The sequence below is a fragment of the Montipora capricornis genome, chromosome 3 (genome assembly GCF_036669925.1).
Source record: "Montipora capricornis isolate CH-2021 chromosome 3, ASM3666992v2, whole genome shotgun sequence".
Classification (NCBI taxonomy): Eukaryota; Metazoa; Cnidaria; class Anthozoa; order Scleractinia; family Acroporidae; genus Montipora; species Montipora capricornis.
The window spans coordinates 18,484,102-18,499,101 of record NC_090885.1 but is presented as its reverse complement, the minus strand read 5'-3'; the positions used below and the strand labels follow the sequence as shown (position 1 = coordinate 18,499,101).

General features: G+C 38.6%; 3 protein-coding genes across 3 annotated transcripts in view; 2 read left to right on the top strand and 1 right to left on the bottom strand.

Moving 5' to 3' along the window:
* Positions 1-5,045, bottom strand: part of LOC138040821 (WD40 repeat-containing protein SMU1-like) — a 41,271-nt gene extending 36,226 nt beyond the window's left edge. Inside the window, exons 1-2 of the mRNA XM_068886487.1 lie at positions 5,000-5,045; positions 1,787-1,853 (exon numbers count right to left, since the gene is read on the bottom strand). Coding sequence (XP_068742588.1) covers positions 1,787-1,853; positions 5,000-5,025 — 93 coding nt within the window. The 5' untranslated portion in view covers positions 5,026-5,045. The remainder of the gene's footprint in view (positions 1-1,786; positions 1,854-4,999) is intronic.
* A 52-nt stretch (positions 5,046-5,097) lies between these two features.
* On the top strand, positions 5,098-10,013 carry LOC138040822 (MIF4G domain-containing protein A-like). Its single transcript, XM_068886490.1, has 2 exons — positions 5,098-5,945; positions 9,310-10,013. Exons 1-2 carry the CDS (start codon positions 5,292-5,294, stop codon positions 9,490-9,492), a joined length of 837 nt encoding a protein of 278 aa, XP_068742591.1. The 5' UTR covers positions 5,098-5,291; the 3' UTR covers positions 9,493-10,013.
* Positions 10,014-12,961: 2,948 nt separating this feature from the next.
* The window catches only part of LOC138040823 (uncharacterized), an 11,308-nt gene continuing 9,269 nt past the window's right edge, over positions 12,962-15,000 (top strand). The window contains exon 1 of the mRNA XM_068886491.1: positions 12,962-13,433. Within this exon, the coding sequence (XP_068742592.1) occupies positions 13,272-13,433 (162 nt within the window). The 5' untranslated portion in view covers positions 12,962-13,271. The remainder of the gene's footprint in view (positions 13,434-15,000) is intronic.

Genomic DNA, 15,000 nt, shown 5'->3' with positions numbered 1-15,000 from the left:
TTTATTTGTTTGGATATGGATATTTCAGTTATTTTCAGTTTGTGTCAATTGACACCTCACGGGGTTTTTTTTTTTCCTGGAAACACCAAAAAAGAACGAATGATTTATACACCTGATGGGAATTTGCCCTGGATCCATCCAAAAGAACGAATGATTTTTACACCTGATGGGATTTTCCCCTAGATCCATCCAAAAGAACGAATGATTTATACACCTGATGGGATTTTTTCCTGGATCCATCCAAAAGAACGAATGATCTATACACCTGATGGTTGTTTTTCCTCGAACCATTCATAAAAACGAATGATTATACTCCTGCAGTACACCCTGAATCTATAGCAACGCAATCTCACTTGGGCCTCCATGTTTTTCTGAGTCAATCTGCCCCTTTTTTAGCTTCGTAATCCCCATTTCGTAGTGGTATTTTACTGCATTGGGCATTTTCCCTGTCATGCTGGTTCCCAGATCGACTCCTTCTCATGTCTCGTGCCCAGGCCATGTGTGAAGTTTGGGTCACATTTGAATTCTTTTGTCGTAAGCACAGCTGACGTTTGCTGGAGACTTTGCAAATGTTTGGAGAGAAGGGAAATTTGTGCCAGCTTTTTCTTCCATGTAAGTAACCAGGTATCCATGTTTCTTTATTTTGAACTATAATTTTGTTTCAGTAATCATATTATACATCTGGTAAGTGTGTCCTTGGTTAATGTTATCAGTCCCAGTTTTGCTTGATTGGTTTTGCAGTTTTGATCGTGTTAGTCTGTCCATGGTTTTGGTGTTGTTTTCTCCTGGTTTTCCGTTTGTTCCTTTCTTTTTCCTTTCTTGACTCGGCACAAGGGGGTCGGGTAGAGGTCCAGCGCTGGACTAGAAACCCCCTTGCTCGGTTGCGCTCTGCTCCTGAAGATTCGCAGCCATTTACGAGCCTAATGGTGTCGCAGTCAGCTTTTCTTTCCCTTTGAGTTGTTTAGATTTGCTTATTTAATGCACTTGTGTTTCATTTTGCATGGGATTTCTTTGGGTTTTGGAACTGCCCTTTCCTGTTTTTTAAGAACGAAGGGTTTGTGTAGGGATTGTTTCTTATTTACTATCCTTATTTTTTAAGAACGAATAATTTTCATGTTCAAATGTTTGTTTATCCCTCTTACTTGATTTAGTTCCTTATACATGTACTATCTGGCTGTTTCTGAAATTAAAGTTTTGTTTTCACACAGAGTTTGTTTTGTTTTGCTAACTCCACTGTGAGGTTGAGGGTTTGCTTTGTGAATTTCTCTTCCTCATTTCACAGACTAACTTTTGGTTATGATTTTCCCTCAACTCACCATCCACACACACAGTATTTTCCCCAGACCTACCCACTTTACTAGAGATTATTATTTCAGTTAGTGGAGAGAAACCCCTTCTTGTAGGGGGATTCTTGCTGCAGCACCATAATCATGCCACAAAGGTTGCTAGTCTACTGCTGTTTTTGTTTTTTTTACTTTATACAACTATCTGAATCATTATTATAAAGAGCTTGATTATCATCATCGTGATGTCGTTCCATGGCAATATTTTGTGTGACATCACTCATTGTTTCAGAGATTTATTTTCTCTTGAAATAACGACTTCTTTTGTTACTGTACTGTAGGTGGTTAGCAAATATGAATTTCAAAAAAAATCTGACATCAATGTTGTAAAAAGCAAATATTGCTATAGTCAATATTCTTATAGCCTGAGAAACCTAAAACAATCTTCAAAGGGTCAATTACTGAGTAATAAAAAATGTACTGTAAGTTACCTATAACTTTACCTGCAATGTTGCGAGGGTCCTTGGCAAGCTGTTTTCTTTTAGAAACTGTTGGATCAGTCGGATTACACTGCCAAATAGAATGGAAGCAAAATGACTAATACAATACATACTTAATTGTACGCGAACGATACCGAACTTCATGCCAGTTCTACGGATACATGTACATGTATTAATTTAACGAAGCCGAACGCTCGGTAAATGAAGACCTTACCAATATCGCTTACTGGTGGACACAAAACAGACTGAGAAGTAACCACAAGAAATTTGAAGTCATGTTAATCGGCACAAGAAATACGATAGCTACCTCCCGCGACTTAAGAGATTTTTCTAGATGGTGACCTGCTAAAGCAGACAAATAGTGTGAAATTGAGTGGTGCACATAGATCGTAACCTAAGTTGAAATACACATGTATGCAAGTTCATGTAATATCTCGAAGAGTTTATCCCAGATTGTAACTGTTGAACAGGGTATCTACGTGTACATGTAAGTACTTCAGCTGGAAAGTGCCACGTACGATATATAAGCAAATGATATTACCAATTATGGATTATGGTTATAGTCTGGGGTGACTGTGGAAGACAAAATGCTTTGCACCTCGAGCGTCTTCAAAACCAAGCTATGCTTATTATCCTTGGGGCAAATCGCAAGACTTGTACACAATTTATGCGATCAAAACTAGACAGTTCATGAGATTACCAAGTCAACTATAGGCCAATGTAGTTTTAAGAGTGCGGCCCCCCGTGAATGGAATTCTCTTGCAAGAAACATCGCGATACTCCTACAGTACCGCTCAGAAATACGTTAACCAAAATATGCGCACAATACGGGCATATCTATACGCGTATGTGCGTATATCCATACGCATATGTGCGTATAACCATACGCGTATTCGGGAAACCGATATACGCGTCTGCCTCACTAGCTTCCTTACTGTTTTACTTATTGTTATAATAAAGAATACATGTACATGTAGCTTGACAGCACTCAAATAGTACAAGACTACGAACTACACGACAAAGACGCACTTTTACAAACAGCTGTCGCGTTGGGAATACAACGAACCCACGCACGGATGTTTATTTCATTGATAAACATACAGTTCAGGTTCAGAGTTATTTTGTTCCACACTATCAAAAGAGAGAATTAATAATATACAAAAGGCACACCATCAATAAACATGCAATTCTCGGAAAATGTTCGAGTTTACATGTACCTCGCCGAATACGACAGAAGTTCTACTCCTATTTGAAAGGTGTTGCATTACCTGTCACGACTTCCTCTTGATGTGAGTCGTATGCAAATTTTGATAGATACTTGTTTAGGCATTTCCTTCTACTTTAATTTGCTATCAGTTTAAAACCAGCAGTATCAAATGATACGATACTAAAGAAATTGTTTCCCATTATTTTATGAGTTGGTCGCTTCTCTTCATATAAAGTTTTTAATTCAACGGAAAGGTAAAATGGAAATAAATTGTTGATTTATCTTTCGACTGGATCAATTTCACACCCATGAATATTATTTTTCACTCCCAATTTCACCGCGTGAATTTTTACCCTTAATTTCACGACGTGAAAGTTTTCACCGATCATTCACGGCATGAATAGTTTCATGCCAAGAGTGAAAGTCTCTTATCGTAGAGTGATTACGGCGTATTCACGCTGTGAAAATTGAAATTCACGCACCGGGACCGTGAAAAAATTTCACGGTGTTTACTGAATCCATAAGGCCCTTTTTGCGTGAAGGGTCACAAACGATACACGTATTTGAATGCCAAACTTAAGACAAATTTTTGTTTCCCTTCTGATTCATCAACATTGAATTACTTTTGCTTGTTATCCAATAAATTCGCGACAGGAAGCGACCTGCACGTTTGCAACATGATAGCTTTTGCAGTATGTAAATTCTCTGTTATCAGCTCGTAGCTTTGTTCAGATCCAAAAGTTCTTTGTTTTACTCAAAAATGCAACACAAAGGAAATTTATGGTACTGAATAACAAAGGAAAATCAGACGCGCATGAATATACGCGTGTGTGCGTCTAAGTACACACACACAGATGTATGTGTGTGTAAGTATACGCGTATGTGCGTATAAGCATACACGTATATGCGTATACACTGCGTATGCGCAGTTAACGTATATCTGAGCGGTACTGTACTTTAAGGACTTTTAAGTCAAAATTATTCAATTAATTTCTATATCTCAATGTAAATTTGCATGTTTGTAGTGTCTTTCAGTCTTAATATCTCGTTTTCTGATGTGATCCTGTATATATATATATTTTGTAGATATCTTAATATTATACATGTTTATCTCTCTCTCTCTTTTTTTGTGTTAACTCTTTACAATATTAATATTTTTACTGATCACCGGTTTACACCAGCAAATCTTTTGATTTTGCTGATTGGTCTTTTCAGTCTAAATAAAGATATTGCTATTATTATTATTATTATTATTATTATTATTATTATTATTATTATTATCATTATTTAACAATTATTGGATGAGGTTGAGCATGTTAGCGATAATTATCAAGGCCAAAGTTTGTGTTATCTGCTGAAGCCGAAGGCTGAGACCTTGATAATTATCGCTAACATGCGAAAACCGAATTCAATAATTGTTTTATTATGCATATTCCTGAGCTGAGCTCCGCCATGACAAAACTGATCAAACTGCTGGTTAGTGTTTCAGGTGATGTCACTTCTGCATGCATAAAACTATTGTCCGTAGGTATGACGTCAATTCTACATATATAAAATCTATTATTTGTAGCTATGACGTAAGAGAAACAGAGCAAGCAAGAATTTTAGCTGCGTGCTTATAGCCAATCAAAATCGAGCTGGTGACACCAATGTATAATAATATAAATTTATACATGTACCGGTACATGTTGCAAGAGAACTTACAATGATCGATACTACCTTTCACTATTATTACTTTAGAAAGAAGCTTTAAATAGGAGGACAATTACGAAGATCATGTATTCACATATCCACTACAGATCAAAAATGCTTTGTTTTCATGCGACTTTAAACAACGAATGGCCTGACACGTGCAGCATAGCCGTGATTCATGAAATACCATGAATATGCAGTATTTACGAATGATTTAGAAACTTAAGCACAAACTTGAAGTAAGGTATGATCTGATTAAGCTTGAAAGGGAGAATATATCAAGAACAGTAACATGTAAAATACAGAACACGACTTACTCTGCAGACTCAACTTCGAGCGCCATCTTGGATAAACGAATGGTAAGGAATTCTGGGTAGGTTGCAAAACATTTGGCAGAGTGGTTGTCGGGAAAATTTATAAAACTGATCCCCTAAAGAATTCCAAGAAAAACGAGTGGCTGTTGAGCATTGATACACGTGTTTCTCCATTAGAACATTCATTTAATTTATTCTGATACATTTATCTGTGCAGAACGGATATATTTGTTGCTAAAGGAAGGGAAGGTGACACGCTTTTAACTCCACCCCTATTGGTATTTCGATAGAGTCAATGGCGTCTTCCACAGCACGAGGTCGTGGCGGCATTGGTAGAGGAAGAGGGTTTGGGTTCCCTAAAGCCCAGACGAAACCAGGAGAAAGCCCAGTTGAACAGAAGAATTTACCATCGGAAAATACGGCCGAAGAATTCAATTTATCAAAAGTTTTAAGTGATCTAAAAGATACAAATGTCGAAGAGACAGTGACAAAATTGTCAAAGTACATTTCCTCATCGGATTCTTCTTCGAAAATCAAAGAAGTAGTCAACCTCTTATGCCAGCGGAGTCTTAAGGACAGTGAGTTTGCACCCTTAGCAGCAAAGGCTTCGAGCAAACTTTGTTCTGCGGATTCTCTGGGGATTGTTTTTAGAGGATGTTTACTTAAGAGCACGCAAGAAAATTACAAAAACAGGGAGATTGTTCGTAAGAAATCGATCAGGGAATGGATAGGTTTGTCAGCTTTATTATGTGAACTTTTCAGTCATTTGCGCACGGGTGAGGCTCCCTTGAAGCCTCTAGCGGGAGCAGTATACCAAACACTGGGTGAATTATTGATGACGGAAGGAGGTGCTGCCAGGAGTGAAGATGAAGACCTTGAGGAGGACGAAATAGATTGTTTTTACCGGCATTTTAAGACAGTGGGAAAGCTTTTAGAGATGGTCGATGCGGTGAGTCAATTGACGCCTTTTTTTGTATACAATGGAAGAAATTTGGGAGACTTTCCTAATTTGTGGCATGGCATTAAGTTAAGAGGCCCTGACAGGGTACAGCCTGACAAGCGACATGGCCCAAAAAGTAGCGACAGCACATAAAATGAAATTCCGACAAAAGACATCCTTTCCCAGCAAAATTCCAACAGTGACGTCGAGGCCGAGAATGAGCCGATTAAACCCTGACACGAGTAATTTTAAAATTAAGACAAGCGACATGGGACCCCCCCTGTCAGGGCCTCAGTTAACCTATGCCTGTGTGGCTGTACCCCTTGCTGTGGGATTGCCTTTTAGATTTGGCATTTCTTCTCCCCCCTCCCTAGTAATTTCCTGGCACCTCACTGTTCAATTCTCAATGCTGCCAATCTCATTCCCAGAGCTTGCATGTACATGTATGTGGAACAGGAACCGGAGGCTATGGAATAATCCAAAACTGGAACCAGAAAACTCTGGTTCCAGTTGAATAACTGTACATATACTGTATGAAAAGTCTTCTGACCATGCATAGAAATTCTAGCCTGTGTACAGACCGCCCCTCCCCTCAAAAAAAAAATCGGAGAGGAACGGTCTGTGATTTACCGATAGTAATCGTGTTCCGGAATAATTTTGCATACATTATTTAGTAATCTACGCTGACCAAAATTTGCGTGGCTCATATTTCGTTTGGAGCTAAATTCTCAAAATGGTGGTCAATGAATTAGATTTCAAACGTGCATCGAAGAGCGTCTCCGATAGTTTTAAGATACCTTGGCTTTATAGCATAGAAGCACTCTTTAAAGGAGAGGATGTATTTGCAAGTCTTCCAACCAGGTACGGCTCTGATCTTCAAAACAGCACAGATCGTTGCCGATGAGCTGTTATTTTCCTCGGTGTGTACATTCTCAAATCTTCCATGGCATCACGCTTTGTAGATTGCACTTGAGAATGGCTAGGCTGGTTGGGATTACACTGACTGGTAAGGAATAGCGGGAGACGTTTTCGAGTGGACAATCTTTTGAATAGTGCTATATTCACCTCGTGAAGAGCGCTTTCGTTTCTTTTGCGCTGACAATTCCTACAAATGTACGTCGAATCGATTTCCACTTTACACTCCATAGATAACAATTCCGCTCGTACTTTAAAAGAAAAACCTCTTTGACAATCAAAAAGATTTTTATTCGTATTTTGTACCATGCTCAAAGTACACACGAACGAACTCATCGTAAAATCTCTCACGGTGGTTCTCACGGTGTTGATGTAGAGAAATAAAAATAAAAGCCAATCAAAACTCGTTGTTTCAATGATGTAATGATCGATCGATAATAACCAATCAAATCATTTTCCACACATTCCAGGAAAAATCACGTGGTATGGAACACGATTATCAACGGTAAATCACAGACCGTTCCTCTCCGATTTTTTTTGAGGGGAGGGGCGGTCTGTACACAGGCTAAGAAATTCAAACTTTAAGAAATATGTCTTCCTCTAAAATAGAACACTTCCACAACTCACTGGACTATGCATACACTCTCAAAAGGTTATCCGAATTCTAGAAGCTCAGTATGAGGCTTTAAGGATACAATCAGTATCCTTCCGACTGCTTTCGGGAAGTCGTTAATTTACCAAATGTTGCTGTACATATTTGACTACTTTTATTCCAAGTGAAATGAAACCGTTTTTTAACAGCCAATCAAATATGGCCTTCTTTGGATTTGACCAGAGCCTCTCAATCCTGACAGCTGGTCAAGGGAACAATGGCTCCCGGAGTGAGATTGCAATGTGGTAGACTCAATTTGACATGTAAAATTGCAGACCTAAATTTTCCTGGTCAACAGCAGTGAAGTATGACAAATAAATTATTGGTTATTTACAACACTTGCAGTGAAAACAATTGAACAACGAACATAGAATTGTCTCATCTATAAAAATTAAATCGACAATTGCAAAAAGAGGGAAAAGTACACCATGGTTTACAAGCATGTGATGTCATACATCTGATATTGACTCCAGGGTTACAAAGATACTCCAAAACTCTAAAGGCTCCTCATAATACAGTGAAAGCACTGTACAGTGTATCAAAAGAACTGAAGAAAGCAATCTAGTAAAAAATATCTTTACCACAATTGCTTGTAATCTCGCAATCTGATTGGCTAATTTTCTGTGGTCGATAAGAGTCTGGACAATGCTGCTCACGTCATGCTTGCGTCGATTTGTCACTCAATGTAATGGCCAATCAGGAACGCCCATTTTGGGAAATAAACCAATATTGCGAGAAAGTTATAGACAACGCTTGCTCTTTCTTCAATTCATGACTTTGGTCATGCTCTGAAATAAAAACTTTCTTTGGCGTTGAATATTGTGGTAAAAAACAAATCGAAAGTGGTTCAGCATTGTCTGTACTCTTATCGACAACGATATTCGTCATCACAGTGGTCAAAATTTTGACTACTGTGATGATAAGAGTACAGACAACACTGAAACACTTTCAATTTGTTAAATTTATCAAATGCACACCCTATGATGTAAAGGAAAAGAAACTAAATAAATGTTTTAAGTGAACAATCAAAAACAAACATTTGGCAGACGTGCAATACATTGTAAAATATAACAAAGCTGTCGCAGAAGAAAATATGTAAAGGGTTTTGTTTACAAGTAATGCACTTACATACCCCACCATCCCAAACTGGCAGTTAATATTAACACCTTTCCAAAAGAAAATATGCTTTTCATTATTTTCCACAATGAACTTGGGAAAAAATGAATAAAATGGCAAAACCCTGAAGGGTTAATTTAAGTGGCCGATTACATGAGGTGGGCTGGCTTGTTTAGCTGTCCCACGGAATAGTCATTTTTTATTTTTAAATAAAGGATGTATAAGACAGCAAAAGCCTTAAGGTTTTTTTTAAATTGTAAAATGGTGAATTTTAATGATTGAGACAAACGTCTCTCCACTTCCTCTTGTTGTTGTTATCTTTTTTCACACAACATATTGTAAATTTAGCCCGGCCAGGCTGGGTCACCTCATGTACTGGTATTACCGCATTGAAAGTCATCCCGGCAAACCTGACCGTCCCGGCTGACCAGGCTAGCCTGGCTCATCTTATCAGGCCCTAAATGGGGATTAAGGAAAACGTTTCCCTGGGAAAATTAGACAAACCAAAATAGAAATGTGATTAGTTTTTTTAACAAGGCCTGTGGGATTTGGTGTGTGGGAAAGTGGGGATTGAAAGAGAATGTGTGCTCTGGAAAAGACACTGGTTCCCTCCCCTTCACCCTCTTCTTAAGTCTTTTCATAACAACTTTTTGAACTGAAAGTGATTTCTGAGTTGTTTCTCTATTTTAGGAAAAGATGGACGATCTTGTTGGAAAAATAAGAGACACCATTCTTGCTGTGGGTACATCAGCCAAGACAAGATGCTTATTGGTTGAGCTGCTTGAGTTTCGAGCCCATGACTGGACATTGAGTAGTGCTGTAGAAAGTTACTACTGTGATACATTAGCTGACATCATGGCTCAAGGGGTTTAAGGTCCGTAAGCTTATTTTAGATCCTCTAGTTAAAAATTTATTTTCACAAAATTGAAATCTGTCCATTTATCGTGAAAAAAATGAAGTCTCTTTTTTTTTAAAGATTGCCTTATCTCTCTGTGTCAACTTTACAATACACAAAATACATCAATTATTTGTAAAGACTCTTTAAGAACTGACGACTTGACACTGCTCAATTGACATTGTAGCAAAAGCATTTTCTTCTCAGATTTTTTATTTAACAAGAAACAGGAATCTAAATTTTTGGCTACTAATTTGAATTGTTCCTCTTTCATTTAAGCAACAATTTTATTTATTTATTATTATTATCATTTATTATTATTATTATCATTATCATTATCATTATCATTATCATTATCATTATCATTATTATTATTATAAACCACGCATTTGCCATCAGAGGCATATTTTTCTGTATAGCATTAATAGGTTATTATTAAATCATACACATAAGTGTCAAAATTTGTACTTTCTGTCAATAAAGTATTGAATGTCTTCTGCACAGGTCTTATCGTTTCATCCATGTGCTGGCTTTGTTTTGGGAAGCTGTTAATCAGAATCTCCTGACATCAGGACATATTATATTTTTGAGAATTGAGTGAAATCCGTGTTGTCTCTTACGGCTGGTTTAAGCTAGTGGCAAGGTTAGGCCTGTCCTGATTGCGTTTGGAATTTCGACTTTGGAGTACTATTTTTCATTTCAAGCTCTCTTGAGCACTTTCGCTTTTTTAGCAAAATTTTAGTACGTCGTACTTTTTCACATTTTGAGAAACAATTGAACCTTTTGTTCGTATTCTGGGCTGGTTCAGATCAACATTTTATCTGTAAGAACGGTTTTCAGCAAACGGAGATTCTGTATTGAATTACTGAATCCCAAAAAGTTGGGTAGGGTCGTACCTCCTGTTGAACACCTTATTTCATTGGCTTATAGTGTCGTACTTCCTCTTGTTTTCTGTTCTAAATCCATTGTTATCGTTGTTCGTTCTATCGTTCTTTTGGCTAATCCTGAACATGAAATCCAGGCTAAAACCAGGTCAGTCTTCAAAACTTCTAGTATCAAGAGTTTATATTACCATTTAGTATTTTTTTCTCTGAACATTTAAAAGACAATGGTGGGCCGACTCTTTGGTTAATAAAAATGGGAATGCTGATGATAATCTCCAAGGGGATATTTCAAATTAGATATTGGATATTGCGTTTCTAGCTTTCTTATGGGTTCACTCAATCTCGGTTCCCAGCTCATATACCATATATCCTAATATGGAAACTGATTGCGTCAAGTGTTGCCAAGCTGGAAACTGATTGGGTTTTACTTTCCAAGTGTCCAAGCGTTCAGAATTTAACGAAAAATTAATCAAACAAATATTCTGTTCGCGCTTGTTGTATAGCCAACTCGGCGCTTACGCAGCATATCCAACGCGCGCCCATGAAATAGCTTTAAATTAGAATGAGTTAGCTATTGAAAAGCAGCCTTACGAATTCGGCCTTCACATGGTGTGAAGGATTGTTGACCTCATTAGGGATAGTTGGCGAGTTTGTCTGCAGACAGACCGGTACTTCTTGAGCCTGTTCTGTGTTCCGAATTTGTTCCTTTCCGCAGATAGTAAAATATGTTGCGCACGTGGGAAAAAAAGCCGCGCGTTTCTTTTTTCCTAGTGCGCGCCCTACGAATCGAAATTCACGCTTTTTTCCAAGAAAAAGGGGATGAGTTTCTTCCAGTCTGATCTTGTCTTCGTCCAGTTCCCAACATTTTTCTTCTGCGGGACAATTTTCTCCGCTCCAAAATAGAAAGAGATACATGTACCTATTACTTCCGATTGCCGTGAAAAACGCTATGGCCGTCCCCAATTTTTTTTCTCCACTTACCGTCGTCCGACCTACTCATATCTTTTAGTTTTATGAGGAAGGTAATAACTTCAAACAGGAGCCCATCAGTAAGAGCCTCCATCTTCCACTTTGTTTGTATGAAGTAGCGTTTTTCCTGACCTTTCTACATTTAGAACCACTTTCACGCCGTTTGTTGTCATTGTAAACGTCAGTAACAATTGAACAGGGAACGGGGAGGCGTTTTCAAAACTTTGAGTCTTGTTTCCCGCATCCGACCGCCATCTTGGATCGCCCCTTCATGCAGATCACTTAGGGAACACCTTCAATTAGCGCGGCAAGTTCAGAAAAGTTATTTCTAAAAATAAATCGGTCAGGAAAAACGCTACCTCACCTGGGGAGGCCAGTTGGAGCTTCCTACTGATGTGATCCTGCTTCAAACACAATTTTATAGCTTTTAATATGAAATATAAGCATTATGACAGGAGACATTTGACAGGTAACTAATTTTTAATTTTATCCAATTAAAACCCATAATTTGGTACCTCTCAGGGGTTAAAAAAATTCATGCCGCACCAACCCTATTTCTGTCCGCGGGAGAGTAACATACTAAAGCTTGGTTTTCACTAACGACGCAAGCGCAAGCTTAAACGCAAGCATAAGCACAAGCGTAATCACAAACGCAAGGATCAAGATTTTTCCTTTTCCTCTCTGCTTGCGTTGTGTGAAAACGGGACGTAACGCAAGCAGAACGTAAGCTGTGATTTAGACCCGTTCCAGATTCCACTCCCAGCGCCCATTGTAAGAGAGAACTCTTTGTCTCAGCGTCGCGTGCATGTACTTGCATTATGGTTCGTTTTCACTTGACACGAACCTTATGCTTGCGTCGCTGGTGCAAACCAGGCTTAACTCTGTTCGTGTCGTGTCGTGTCGCTTTTTCTTACATCAACCGATCTATCGGGGTGCAGGGATGGCGCGGTGGTGAGAGCACTTGCCTCCCACCAATGTGGCCCGGGTTCGATTCCCAGACTCGGCATCACATGTGGGTTGAGTTTGTTGGTTCTCTACTCTGCACCGAGAGGTTTTCTCCGGGTACTCCAGTTTCCCCTCTCCTCAAAAACCAACATTTGACTTGATTTACTTTCATTGTTAATTTCAGTTTACAGTGTCCCCAATTAGCGCTCCAGCGCTAGAACGAGTAGACACTTAAATATTGCTAGTGCTAGTCACCCTTACTTGCAGTCGAGGACTGAATTGCGAAGGGCGCGGCTCACGACATCGGGCTGAAAGCATACAAAGGCGCCTCTGGCTGCCGCTATACAGTCCATGTTTGATGTCGGAGCACAGCACCACAGCTAGATGTCAATTAGCTGTGAGTCGATTTTGATGAGGGAGGAAAACCGGAGTACCCGGAGAAAAACCCTCGAGTCAGGTTGAGATCGACTGAAACTCAGCCCACATGCTGGCCGAGGCCAGAATTGAACCCCGGCTCGCAGTGGTGGGAGGCCCGATAGATAACCACTAAGCCACCCTGACTCCCTGACTCCCTTTAAATAAAGTTTCTTTCTTTCTTTCTTTCTTTCTTTCTATCCAAATTTTTTAGGAAACGCATACGACGTTAAACGGAGAAAAAAAGAAAGATAAGGCCCCGAGAACGCATTCAAAAATCGGATAATTTACATCCTGGTTGTGAAAAGCATTCTGGAAACGAGGCTTAGTGGAAGCAATGGCAATTGCGTGATATTGTAAACTCGATCATTTCCGTCAACGCAGCAAATCATGAGAAAAATTTAATTTAGGACCAATAATGAGGTGATGCCCGAGGGAAGAGACAACTCGATATTTGCTTGAAGTTTTAGCATGGACGTTTCGAGTCGATCTTTGTTCAAAGGAGCTTTGAGTTAAGTTATCAGATACAGTGTGATTGGATTAAGATGTCTTTTCCAGAGATCCGCGCCAACCAGGTGATTTGCACAGGGATATCTCTCATCATCTTGGGACTTGGTGTTTTTACGCTGAGTATTATACTGAGTGAAAGCAAGGAAAATCTTGGTTTTATTTTTCAAATCGGTGTGGCTTATTGGGCCGCCCTACCGGTAAGGACTTTGCAACTCAATTATGTTTAACCATAATTCCCGAGGGAAAAGCTCCTTTGCGGATTAAAACCTGGTGTCTCTCTTTTGTATTTGTACAAAGAACAAACTAATAGCTTTCGTACTGAAAGAGCAGCCAATAAGTCGAATCAATGTCGAATAACTACTTTTAAATTTTACTCGTTTAACCGATGATAATATAAAGAAATTAAATATGTAAATGCCGACACCTTTAAGCACAATTTTTCATTATTTCTTGTCTTGCCTATCGGCCCGACATGCTAACGCAAACTTTAGTGTACTTCCACAACAAAAATTCATACTGAATATTAAAACAACGTGAATTGTAGCATTCGAGAGTTTTATATTGTTTTCGAAGTGCGAGTTGGTTTCGTACTTTGCTTGCTGTCAGTACGCTGTCTTGCAAATGTATAGATCAGATTTACATTTTGTTGCGTCGCAGTCAATTCCTCTTTGTTTTACATAATTTTTTATATAAAATTGTTTCAAGTCACTTTGACAAATTCATTTTGCTGCGAGAGATCAATGTTAACTTGACCAGGTGGATCTTAAAAGGTTAATTCTCATACCGATTCTGTTTAAATGAATGTCCCCTCGTTTCATTAGTTTTAAGGAGCTAGGATAAGTGTTTCACGCGTGGTAAAACGATTTAAGCGGGGCCGACTAGGTGACCGTTTTCAATTTATGATTTCATCGTCTTGTCCATCTTCTATCCACCAAAAGTGTATTTAAAAAAATATGAGCTGTTACAATGATTCTACAGCAAGACTGACTAATTTGACTTTCTGTACTGTCTATGTGCGTTCATAAAAGATTGTGTACTTTTTGCAAAGACGAAATTAATGACTGTTTCATTTTCACGTAAAACAAAAAGTACCCATGATGTGTTCGAATGCTTGTCTTTCCATGATCAAGTGACTCTTTTATGTGGCTCTTTGACTCTGTGTGAAATGATTAAATCACGCAGTCAAGTCTTAATCGGGATTATTCGCTGCCCATCAAAAAATTGAAAAGAAAAATCTTTCCGTGAAAGATTTCTTTTGCAGGTTTATTCAAGAGACGAATCATCGCTGAACATTTGCGGCTAGCTAAACCTTGGACAAAAGCGAAATCATCAATATTTTCGAAAACTCGTACAGACTTCTGGATACTGTTTTCTTTCTTGAGAAATAATTGACGCCGGGATACTCTCTTTTCTAGACGATTACAAAAGGATTAATTTATTTTGTCAAAGCGTTTTGACTGAAATGGCCTACTCGAATATTTAACTGATTTTTTTTATTCGTTTGAACCATACGTCGGTAGTAAAATGAAGAATTCAAATCGCAGCTGTAAAAATGCGAAAGCTATCAAAAGAGCTTTTAGCCTCAATCAAATTATCATGACTGAGCAATCACTTTTCGACCAGCGATCACAGTTAAGTGACTATTTCTTACATTAGTATTCATGCGACAAAATTCGTATTTACTGCTAGAGCTAACTCGATTTGCGTCGCACACACAAAATTATGTTTTTTCACCTGTTGTACATAGTCAAGCCGCAGCCTCGT

Excerpts from the sequence above, each read along its gene's own strand:
- LOC138040822 (XM_068886490.1), top strand. The coding sequence starts at position 5,292 with ATGGCGTCTTCCACAGCACGAGGTCGTGGCGGCATTGGTAGAGGAAGA. Across the intron at positions 5,946-9,309 it reads TTTTAGAGATGGTCGATGCG|GAAAAGATGGACGATCTTGT; the intron begins GTGAGTCAATTG and ends TCTCTATTTTAG.